Source organism: Microtus oregoni, unplaced genomic scaffold, assembly GCF_018167655.1.
Source record: "Microtus oregoni isolate MIOR12 unplaced genomic scaffold, Mior012 000018F_ref0000195, whole genome shotgun sequence".
Classification (NCBI taxonomy): domain Eukaryota; kingdom Metazoa; phylum Chordata; class Mammalia; order Rodentia; family Cricetidae; genus Microtus; species Microtus oregoni.
This window is the reverse complement of record NW_024543077.1, coordinates 3,621,753-3,633,783: the sequence shown is the minus strand read 5'-3', so window position 1 is coordinate 3,633,783 and position 12,031 is coordinate 3,621,753. Positions and strand designations below refer to the sequence as shown.

The following is a 12,031-nucleotide window of genomic DNA, read 5'->3' as shown; positions in this document are numbered from 1 at the left end:
GAGGAAAAGACAAAACCAAGAACAAACAAGCAAAACCCAACAATCAAGAGGGGATACTGGTGTCACTCCAATGTGGGCCAATCCGACACCAGGGAGAACTCAGAAGCCTCACGGTGACTCTGGTCCCTTGTTCCAAATGGCTGAGGAATGGTTGTCAACCTTTGTTTGTGCAGCAAAGATTACAAATGAATTCCAGCACCTTTTCCCAGTGACCAACCCAGAAAATACTTGTGCACAAATACAAATACCAGTTTTATTAAAACAAAGGCAAGAACAATTAATTTCAGAGCTGAGTAAAAAACAAACATTAAGTTAAAAACATGGTTAGGTTTCAGACAATCAAACAGTTTAAAGGAGGTGATCCCCCCCTGCGCTATTGATTAATTCACTAAATCATAAAAATAATTTATGTCTACAAACACATTCCCAAATAAACAAGCAGAAAGGGCCTTGGAATTTTCTCAGCTATGCACGCACTTACTGCTCCCACCAATATTTAAAGCAAAAATAGGGTGGCTATGGCTAAAGCAAGAGGCTGTGTCAAGGATACTGGTTTCTCTGCTCAGAGGTGCCTCCTCAGGCCCCAGTCAGAAGATGGATGGGCGGGCCACTCGGGTGCTGGAGTCCATTTTATTTCCAGCAGTTGCCTCATTACAGAAGGAAGCTGAAGTCCTAGTAGGCAGAAGTTAGTGGCTCCAGACATCTCTCTAGTCTTAGCTAATTAGGTCTCAAGATGCCCATGGAATAGGGTGGTGGTTGTGGCCTCAAGATGCCGAGGGAAACAGACCTGGTGCCTCTTGTAAGTTAAACAAAGACGAGGGAGGCTGGCTGGTAGCCCCTCCCCTCAGTCCCTTAGGCTTCATGAGGTTTCTGGGAATACGTGGAAGAAAATATTCGTGCGATTCTGCGAGTCTCTTCCTCAGGAAGGTTGGGAGGGAGAGAGTTAGGTCTGGGGCGACAAGGCCTCTGGGCAAGGGCTCCCCTGGTGGTTTCACTCTTGTCCTGGAGAGAAAGACATCAGCTAGGTTAGCACTGAGGGAATAGCACTGCCAGTGCTGATTCTGGTCCCGCATGTTCTGGTTCATGGGCTAACAACGCAGAGGTGCCTGGTGTGCAAACCACCCCACACGCCTTGTTCTGTTGAACCCTTGCCACAGCATCACAAGGGACAACTTTCTCCCCACAGTTCAGGTGCAATTAGTTCAAGGTCATGCAGTTCTGAGTGGCAGAGCTGAGGTGGGAATCCCACCTAAGCAGCTACCATAGACAAAGCCATGTGCCCGTTCACCCTTGCCTTTTTTTTGGCATACTCTGCCAGGTTTCTGCCCTGAAGCTCAGATCTGTAGAGTAAAGCCTGGGCAAGCTAGATGGGAAACAGTGAGTCGGGGTCTCACTAGGTACCTCTGTCCAGAGGGGCTGGTCTCTGACCCTTCGTCAATCCTAAAACCAGATCTTTGTTTTCACATTTGTTAGAAGTTCATGAAATGACCATCACAGACATCTGCTGGTGGCTCATCAGGCCTTCTAGAGATGTAAGATCTACTCCATCTGATCAACTCATGTGGAGCACATACAGACATGGCTCCTTGCTCAAGACAGAAGGGAGGTGAACATGGAGAAAGGAACCATTAGTAACAGCTGGGAAGGCCCAGGTAGGCTTCGGTGAGTGCTAGATCTAAGACATGCTGAGTTTCAAGGAAACTAGGGTGGGAGTAAGGCCACTCAAGAGGAGAAAGAGCACGAGAAAGAGCATGCACACAGACCTACAGCTGCTGGTGGATCCTCTCGCCCTCAGAGCTAAAGCTAAGGTGGTTTGTTCAGCCAACCTTCTAGCATCCACACCCAGACCCAGTGACCCACGAGACCTTATCTACATGGCCCAGGCCTTGGCCCCATGTGTAGGGAAGAGGGGTGGGGATCCATATACTTAGCATCAACTGTTGACTTTAATAAACACCTTGATTAGTAAGTGCTAAAGAATCTCTTTATTATACTTGTTATCGCAAAAACACATAACCCCGAAGGCCTGGGCAGAAGGAAAGTGTCCAAGGCAGGGACATACCCAAGTGTGTTCACCATTCCTCTACACACTGCCTAGGGGAGCTACACAGAAAACATAACAAGCAGATGCACACCAGCCTAGCATTCACACTCCTGAGGAGGCATGAGAAGCCCACGTGGAAGTGGATCATCAAACTTTAGGGGTTGCAGAGCCTTTGTGTCTGAACAGAGGGGCCATATGTGGAGTCCCTAGGGGGGACTCCAAAAAAACATGGAGGTGGGGGAGAATATTTTTCTCTTTGTCCAGGTCCTTGTTTGGTCAGCAATGTGGTCTGATCCCAATTCCCGGCCCCTTCATTATACCTCTAGATGTTCCTCATCCAGGTTATGTGCTCCTAGGGAGTGGTGGGTGCAGGTGTTGCCCCTAGTCTTCTTAAAGTTGTATACAACCTCTGTATACAGAAGGGAGGTAGTGGGATGGAGGGAATATTGGTCTGTGGTATAGATGACTTCTCTCGCTTAAGATTGAGATCCTTTCTGTTTGTGGTCTAGGTGCTCACTGCTGAGTGCAGGTAGTTAACTGGTTTTCTTTCTCTGGTCTACCGTGAAACTCAGAATTCAGATCTGTATGAGGCTCATGCCAGGTACATCATGCAGAACACAGGGCTATGCCAGAGCTAGGGCTGACTCTGCCTCAGACACCACAGCAAAAACAGTTTTTATTATCATCTCAGGCAAGAAGTCAGGCCTCACAGGCTCTAAGCAGAACTAGGATCTGGCACCTCCCCAAAGTATGCTTAGTGCTTGACCAGGCAATTGTTCCACAACTGCCCCCAACCCCCAGCCCCAAGTGATCCTCTGGACTGGGTTCATGACCAAAACTATTCTTTTTTAGAACAGTTTCCTTAAGTGATGAGAAACAACACTGAAGATGAGAGAAAAACTGAAAGCAAGCGGCTGCCCTGCTCAGCCAGGCTGCCTGGGCTGCTGCTTCAGAGGCCGTGTGAGGACGCCACCAGCTGCCACCTTGTTCAACTCTCACCCCCTTGGCTGGCTGCCTTTCACTTTCCCTTCCTAAGGTAGTGACAAGGACTTCCCTGACACTAAAGACAGGAGAGAACTTAGCAGCTACAGCTAAGGGTAGGGAGAAGTAGGGACAGACACTCAGACCAGAGTCCCAGCCCTGAGCTACAGTACGGCTGGCCTGCTCAGCTGACTCCATTCCTGTTAGCACTCTACTTACCGGGCTCTTGCTCAAGTTCCCCTCTGGGCCTTACCACCTAGTACCTCTGTCCTTTGGAGAAGCCATTCTTAAGAGGCCCAACCTCAGTTTCCACAATGAAGGGCCCAGGAGAGCCAGATAGACTCCTCAGCCCACTAACCACAGTCCAGACTCCAGAGAACAGTGTGTTAGAGAATCAGTCCTGGCAGAGTTCCTGGGTCCTGCTATACACCAGCCTGCTTGCAGCTCAGGTCTAGACTTGAGCACAGCACATGCCAACAGGTCCACAGGCCTTTCTGGGGAGGCACTTATCAACTTGCTGTCTAGGTCAGGCTAGGTTCCAGACAGTTTCTGGCTTCTTCCCCTGTCTCCTGTATATTCTTGGCCAGGTTGCTCATCTCCTTCTACAAGTTTTAGGTAGCCATGACCAGAGCCTCCGTGACCTTTAGGTCTTTTTTTGAACTTTGTAGAGAGCTAGGGATTTGGAGGCTCAAAGAAGGAGACAGCAGGTCAAGACCAAGAGGGGCAGCTCAGCCATAAAGTCTGGGCCTCAGTCTGAGACAAGAGGGCCCTGACTCCTTTCTGGTATGATCTGGTCACTGTGGGAGACTGTGAATCTTTCTGGTGCCACTGGGTTTAGGAGGGAGGAGCAAGCAAGGGAAGGAGAATTCTTTGGCTCTGGGGAGAGCAGAACCTACAGCATTAGCAGTGACTGTTGTGGTTAGGAACATAACCTTGGTTTGTGCTGTATGCTGGTCTGGACTCTAACTCTGTCTGAATTGGGTCCAGCCTGCTCTCCAGACTTCTGGAGTTGCCCAGCACCTTCCTACTGCTCTCCTGGCCCCCAGCTTTGGATCATGATCCTCCCTCCCAACACTTCTGCCCTACCATTGCCTCCCTCCTCTCCACACATGCGAGAATGGAATAGGTTATAAGAGAAGACATCTAGATAATAATGACAGTAAAATAAGACAGTTAATACTCATGGTACTTACTGTGTTAAGGGCAAGAACTGTTCTAAACACACTATATATCTGACTGAGTCACTCCACAAGCAACTCTCTTGGGCAGGTTCTCTTATGCCCTCTTTTTAGATCATGAAAGCACACAGGAGTCAGATAACCTGTCCCAGGTTATGTCTATAGGCAGTGGCAAAGATGAACTTTAAACTTTGGTTGTCTGGATTCAGAAGTCATATTTCTATAAAAAGAAATCAAGTCAGCACTGCCTCTCTAGACCAGAGAGCCCACTGCCCAAGACCTGAGAAAGCCAGCAGCAGATCTGTCTGGTGATGTCTCAGCTCACCTGCTGGGCTCAACAATAATGGAGGCAGGCACCTCAAGGCCTCCAGGGTAGTCATTTCTGGCCTTGTCTTCTACTTCCTGCCTCTTACACTCACTGTTTATGGAGAAACGTGTCTGGCCCCATGTCTGTGGTTAACCCAAGGCAGAGGCTGGGCTTGGTGGGGGAAGGCGCAGGACAAAAGAGGGCTCATCTCATGGGAAGAACCAGTCTGAAGGCAGAGAGGACAGGTTGCTTCTTGCTCTTTAATTCCGAGCCTGCTGACTGCTTTAGCTTGGGACCCCTCTCTCTTAACTCCTCTTGGACGCACACTGTTGGCATCATCTGGGTCGGGTGATTTCCTAAGGCTTCTTCTCTCCGAGCTGTACAACTCTCAAAGCTTTTCCTTTATCTTTGATGAATTTTCCTCTGCTTTGCTAAAAACCATCAGATAACATTCCTAAAGCTGCCACCAAGTCTGTTCCCTTATTTAGCCACTTTCTCCTTCTGAGGCTGACTGCCAAAGTCCAGCTATCAAAAGCCCCCTTTGGCTCACCTAATTAACAAGCCCAATTAAAATTAAACACCCCATCCAAACATGGGGTTTCCTCCTTTACCTTTATAAACCACCATTGACCTATGCTCCACGTCTGTCTCCCCTCTATTCAGAGGCAGTCTTTTGTCCCTAGGGACAAATACCTTTCTCCTTTCTCTTATTCCTTCCCCTTCTCCCTTGTCCCTATCTCCTCTACCACCACATCCTAGCCCATCCTAACACAGACTTTCCCTTCTTCTCCACTTAAAAACTGCACCTGCAAGTCATTTTCGCCTGAGTCAGAAAGCAGCCACTTTTCTTCCCTGCTTAATAAAGGATCTCTCTGTGAAAACAGGTGTTTAGGTATGGTTTGTGCCTAACCCAGGGTCTAGGAGGAAGCCCCTGCTGTGCGGGGGTACCTCTCCTCTTCCCCTCTCCTTTCTCTCACTTTGCGCTGCAGATTGCTTGGAATATTACTGAGAAATTACATGTTTCTATCAGACAGGCAATTCTATCACCAAACCATAGCTTCTGCCTGCTTTTGCACACTTCTTTCTTCCCATTGCTGGGTGAGCTTTTCGCCTCGCAAGGCCAGACCTGTGCTCTGGATTCCATGCCTCTGACCCAGGGACGGCCCTGTCCCTCTGCAGCAGTATCTCCATCTTCAGCTCTCTAGAGGCACTGACACAGAGAAGCTGCAGTGAGAATACTGACTGACTGCTCTTGCAGACGACAGGTTTGGTTCCCAGTAGCCACATGGTACTGACATCACACGTGATTCTGGTTATAAGGAAAAGGATGGCCTATTCTGACCTCCATGGGTACCAGGTACTCATGTGGTGCACATACAGACACGAAGACAAAGCACTCATTTAAAAAAAGAAAGTAAAAAAGCTTTCCCTTAATTTCGTGTGTCATCCCAACCACTGTCCTATTTCTCCGCTCTAAACTCAGTCATTTTATCATTAAAATTTTAATTACATAAGATTTTATGACTATCACAAACCAACGGATCTATACAAGTAAATAACACAGCACAACACAAATGAACTCTATAAAGCTACAACCCAGCCTAAGAGCTACAATGTTGTTAGTATTGTTTATGACCAGCAAGTTCTTCCCTGCCCCTCCCGCCTCTGCAACTAGGAACATTGTAGCTACACTGATCAGAAGCCAAGGCAGAGTTTTTTTTTTTTTTTTTTTTTTTTTTTTTGACAGAGGTTCTCTGTGTAGCTTTGGCTATCCCGGAACTCACTCTGTAGACCAGGCTGGCCTCAAAAACAATCAGTTTCAAAGTAAAGCTACTTGAGAGTTCTGGTTTCCAGCAGGTCCACGTGGTGTGAAACTTCAGAGGGAGTCCTTCAGGCTGCAGGGAAACTACCCCAGCAAGAACCAGGATGTGGCACTCGCAAGGCAGAGGGAGGTGGATCTCTGTGAGTTTGAGGCCAGCCTGGTCTACAAGAGCTAGTTCCAGGATAGCTAGGGCTGTTACACAGTGAAACCCTGTCTCGGAAAACAAAAAACAAAAAAAAAAAAAACAAAAAAAAACCAGGATGTGAATAAAGTGCATGAGCATAAAAATATGTGGGTAAATAGCAAACACTATTATTATTTTTGTCTAAATTTTTCTTTTATAAAATATTTATTTATTTATTATGTATACAATATTCTGTCTGTGTGTATGCCTTCAGGCCAGAAGAGGGCACCAGACCTCATTACAGACGGTTGTGAGCCACCATGTGGTTGCTGGGAATTGAACTCAGGACCTCTGGAATAGCAGGCAATGCTCTTAACCGCTGAGCCATCTCTCCAGCCCTCTAAATTTCTTCAAAGTGAGGACCTGTGTGTGTGTGTGTGTGTGTGTGTGTGTGTGTGTGTGTGTGTTTGCAGGTGCCTGTGCCCGTGTGTGCTGGAGGTTGAGGCAGGGCATCTTCCTCTATTTTGGCCTCTGTTCTACTTTTTGAGACAGAGCCTCTCCCTGAGCCCGGAACCTGTGCTTGGCTAGACAGGTGAACCAGCAAGCCCCTAACAGCCTCCTGCTTCCTCCCTCCAATGTTCACCACCACAGCTTTCGTGTGGTGCTGGAGATCTGAACTAAGTTCTCAGGCTTGTGTAGCAGGCCCTCTCTCATAAAGGCTCTTTTTAAGACTTCTAGAAACTCCAAATTTTGAGATAATTATGGCATCCCTGCCCAGATGTATTTCTCAATTAACTCTAAAGTAAACATAATGGAAATTATTTCAGTGCTTTTAAAAAATGAATTTGAAAACACACATTTCTCTGAACTTTGGTCAACGACATAACAGTGACGCAAAGAATGACAGTATTTATTTGGGACTAAGCAAGAAGCACTGCAATGTGGAACATGCATGCCACGAACCATGGCATGCCCCAAGGGAATGGGTGGAGGGAAGTATTAGGGTCAGAGCAGGCTCCCTATAATGGCAGTGCCATTGACAATGTCATAAATGATATCACGGGCTCAGCTCAGAGGACTCTGGCCTGGGAAACAGAAGGATTGGTAGTGGATAAACAAACCCTAAAATCAGCATTTCTCAGAAACTTGTGAAGTGGGTCTCTTCAGAAAAAGCTATAGCCAACTACTTCCAGGCAATAGGGCATCTAGTTCCCTATTAACACAGCTCCCAGGCTCTTCTAGACAGTAGCCCCTCCCCCAACTCTAACTCCTAGGCTGTTCCTGCTTACATGCTCCCTCCCTTTGCAAACAGAGCTCCTTAAAAACTGACAAGGCTTTCCCTGCTTTTTGCTAGTCTGTACTGTCCCCTGAGACACAGCTTTGGCAGCTTAAATAAACCTTTCTTTTCACCTGTGGAGCTGTCCAGTTTGATGGTTTCAATGTACACTCGCTTATAGGGGACTTCTAAAGGCCACAAAGAAGACATAAGTTCATTCAAAACAACAATTCTGACTACAAGGACAACTAACAAAAGGCAGTCCAAGGACAGCACCAGTCCAAGGCCGAGTCAACAGTGCTGGGCAGACAGCCCACAGGATTGCCCTTTGTTATCATTTGTGATAGTTCTTGATACCAGGCACACAAGCGGAAGGTCCCCTTCTTTATAATTTTCCATTTTATTATTAACATTGCCAGAATAAGACATGGCAACTCTGTTTTGGTTTTGTTTAAGTTTCATACCAGTACCTTAAACACATGGGCAACCTGACTTTCAGTACCAGCAGGCTTCCAGCCCAAATCCATCTCCTGGGGTTTCCTAGTCTGAGACCTTCCAGTGCTGAAACTGGGCAAACTGTGATGACACTGGTTATCCTAACTGGGGCCACGACTGAAGTCCTAAGTAGAGAAGTGGCACCAAGGGCAGCAGGCAATGGAGTTCCACTATGAGCAGTCAGGGAACTGTATGTAGCTCATCTTCCTGAAACCCAGTGTGCCCTTTAAGGAACAGGAGATTCTCATCTCTTCTTTCTCCCACGCTGTCTCAAAGATCAAGGCAGTCTGTCCCCGCAGGGAGGAAGTCATCACAGAGGCAAAAACACACAGTGGCTTGCAGAAGTCTTCCTGTGCTGCATGACGCACTGACCCTTCACCCACTTGGCCCGGAGGGCGGCAGGGAGCATTCAAGTGTGCCTACTAATTCTCACCCCATCCTGCTAACCACTCACTGTTAGCTCCATGTCACCTAGAACAAAACTGAGACCCAGACAGGTCAAGCCACAGGCCCCAGATCCTTTGGTTTCTCACAAGAAGCAGGTCCGGTGTTGTTCCATGAATGTCATGCTACAAGCTGGTGCTCAGTGCCTGGACACAGCCCCCAAAGCCTTGTGCAGATGCCTTGGCCATGTGTGTAAAATGTCAGAAGAGGTGCAGAGCAAAAAGGTGAGCCAGGGTAGGAATCAGGACCACAACAGCCCAAAGGTTCCCGGAGAGAAAACATTTCTGCCCCTGGAGGGAATCTATTAAGATACACAGGACCTCAGATTGAGCTGTCTGACAAACAAAAAGATGTTTTGGAAGCGTGTTGAGGAGGTTGGAGAGGAGAAGAAAGTCACTGGATGGTTCAAACATCTTAATTCTTCTCTTGAGAACCATCACGCAGCTGTCTCTTGGCCTATTAGCCATGACCAAGTATAGAACTCTACCACTGGGCTCTCAGGACCAGTCAGAACTGACTCTATCCTTTATTAACATGGCCTCTAGGGCGGCATGTGAAATGTTTACATTGTTAACTGCTAAATAAAGTCTATTTAAACCAAGGCAGATAGGCTAGGAAAACATTTCCATGTGCTGGGTGTGGTGGTACACTGTAATTTCAGTACCCACACACGCACACGCACACTCACGAAACAAAAGCAGCAGTGTCAGGATTTCAGGTGGAAAGAAGAGGGCAGGTTGGAGACACAGATTCACTTGACTTCCTAAAGTTTCCAGTTCTGTGACAAGAGACTCAGTCTTTCTCCGCCAGTTTCTTCCTGTATAGACATTCTAATGCCTTGCAGATGTGGGCAGGAAGCTCTGAGCCTCAGTTCCCTTGTTGTCATGGTTTGGATATTAAGTGTTCCTTCAAAAGTCTCATGTGGTGAAGGTTGGATTTCTAGCAGGTGGCTCTGTTTTAGGAGATTGTGGGAGTTTCTGGAGGGGCCAGGCTGGAGGCTAATGAGCCTCTGGTGGTTACAGTCTGCTCACTGGTCCTTCTCTGTTTACTTGCTTCCTGTCTGTCTTGAGGTGGGTAGCTTCTGCCACAACCAGTGCAGCCTCGGACTACAAACAGAGATCTCTGAAGCAAGCCTTTCTCCTTTGTGTTGCTTCTGTCTGATAGCCTGCCCCAGTGCCGACTCTGACAAACTCATTTACTAAGGGGATAATCTGGCTATCCCATCCAGCTGCTGAAGGGCTAAAACAGTCTGACCGTAGGGTACTTGGAACAAAGTCCAAGTCAAAGAAATATTGAAGGGGCTTTTGCCACATTGAACAAGCAAGCACATTTTTCTTATAACTTATATTTGTCTCTGAAAAAATGTTCTGAAAGTTCTGGGGAGGTTGCTTTGTGTCTGCTACATAGCACCAGTTCCTGGCTCTTTTCTCCCCTATTATGTGTTTCCGCCTCTCCCCACAAATGTGGCATTCTGTGTATTTGTTAAAATATAAATTAGGGCACATTCTCCCAGAGGGAATCCGAGGAGGGAAAGCAGTCAGGTGGCTCTGGGGACATGGCAAGGTAGCCCGGGGCAGGGTCACAGGTATGACCTGTTCTTGGACCACTCCTCCTTTCTTTTTAAAAAAAGATGAACTGTTTCTGTTTCACCAAAGGCTGAGTCACAGGCCTCTGACACCATACCTGGCTGGCTTTTTGTTACTTTGTTGAGGACCTGTATTACACAAAGCCAGATAATTTATCTATATAATCCATATTTATGGATTATACATATATACACACATATATATTCAGAATATTATGGTTATTAGTTTTGCAATGAAGACCAGGCACTATGTCAGAGCAGAAAAGTGGAGAACAGGGATCTGGACATGTGTCCCAGCTGCCTGAGATGAATGAGTTATGAAGGTGTTTTCTAAGTAGCAACTAGGCACATTGCTTTTATTACTCTGCTCTTCATCTGGTGACTGGACTGTTCCATCCCCTAGGGATGTACCTCTTATTTGTAGGGACACAGCTTCTTCAGGGAGATGACCCAGGGCAGCTCTGGGTGTTATATGTGTTTAGGGAAGAGACGCTGACTGGACAGGAGAGGAGACCAGAGGCTGCCCTTACCTGGTCAGCCGTGGCTGGTGGCTGCCCTTACCTGGTCAGTTGTGGCTGGTGGTGGCAGAGCTGGAGAATGGGAGATCATGCGCAGAGAGGCCTCCAGTTGTTGGGGAGGCAAAAAGAAGTTGGGCACCACAATAGGTTCCGGGCTGCAATGGTAGTTAAGGGGCAGAAGTGCTGAGATGTCTGCCCCCGTGCCAGACCCCAAACACACTGTGACTCATGTTTTCCTCGCCTTATTCCTCCTATCCATGAATCCTTAGAAGTGGTTCCCTCGCTGGAAGACCCTGCCCTCTCCTAACGTCCTTCCTCCTTCCCTTCTCTCTTTCTATAGTCCACATCCCAACTGCCCCCAGGAAGACCTTTTCTCAGCCACATGGTTCCTCCTCCTCTGCCCCCGAAAGTACTAACACAGAAGAATGCTTAATTATTATAAGACTTTTTTCCAAATTATTATTGTATATGTATGGGTGTTTTCTCTGAGTGTATGTCGGTGTACCACAGGCAGGCCTAGTGCTTAAGGAGGCTGGAAGAGGGCATCAGAGTTCGTAGAACTGGAGTTACATTGAGAGCCAGTGTGAATGTTGTGAGTTGAGCCCGTTCTTCTGGAAGACCAGCCAGGGCTTAGTTACTGAGCATCTCTCCAGTCTGTATTTACTTCAGTATTCTTCAAGTTTCTCAACACAAATTCCTTTGGTTCCCCAGTACCTGCCTAGGGCTTGCAGGAGGCTAGAGTGGTAGCAAGGGATGAACACTGCTGATTAAAAGTGATGTTCAGACATTGGGAGGGGGCAAGGTGGCCCTAGGGCAATGCCTTGACCAGGATGGATGTGACTGGTACTGGGGGAGACCTGTCTACTGGCTGTTCTCTGAACACATTAAAAAGCCAGAACTGGGGGGTGGGAGGCATGGCATACCTGCAGATGAGATCTATAAAGGTGTGAGCTGTAGCTCAGACTTCTCTGTACCCTCCTAAGCTGCTGTTAGAAGCACACTGCTCTACAGAAATCCGCTGAATCACAGCACTGACTCAGACTGCCTTACTTTTGAGGGAGACAGGACTGTTGTGGTGCATTTTTTTAGGGTTTCTGTTTAAACAGCTAAGTATGGCTCTGACTTATTTACCTAGCTTTCCATCTTATTGTTTTTCTTTTACGATAGAGTAGCCTCCGAGAGTGTAGAGATGACGTCATTTTTACAGTCCTACTCCTATTACCTAGCATAGTGCCTGGGACAGAATAAATGTTCAGT

The 12,031-nt window shown here is 47.3% G+C and overlaps 1 protein-coding gene across 1 annotated transcript in view; it reads right to left on the bottom strand.

Moving 5' to 3' along the window:
* Positions 1–239: 239 nt before the first annotated feature.
* The window catches only part of LOC121458893 (C2 domain-containing protein 3-like), a 100,563-nt gene continuing 88,771 nt past the window's right edge, over positions 240–12,031 (bottom strand). The window contains exons 32-33 of the mRNA XM_041668255.1: positions 10,818–10,929; positions 240–1,002 (exon numbers count right to left, since the gene is read on the bottom strand). Of these exons, the coding sequence (XP_041524189.1) occupies positions 853–1,002; positions 10,818–10,929 (262 nt within the window). The 3' untranslated portion in view covers positions 240–852. The remainder of the gene's footprint in view (positions 1,003–10,817; positions 10,930–12,031) is intronic.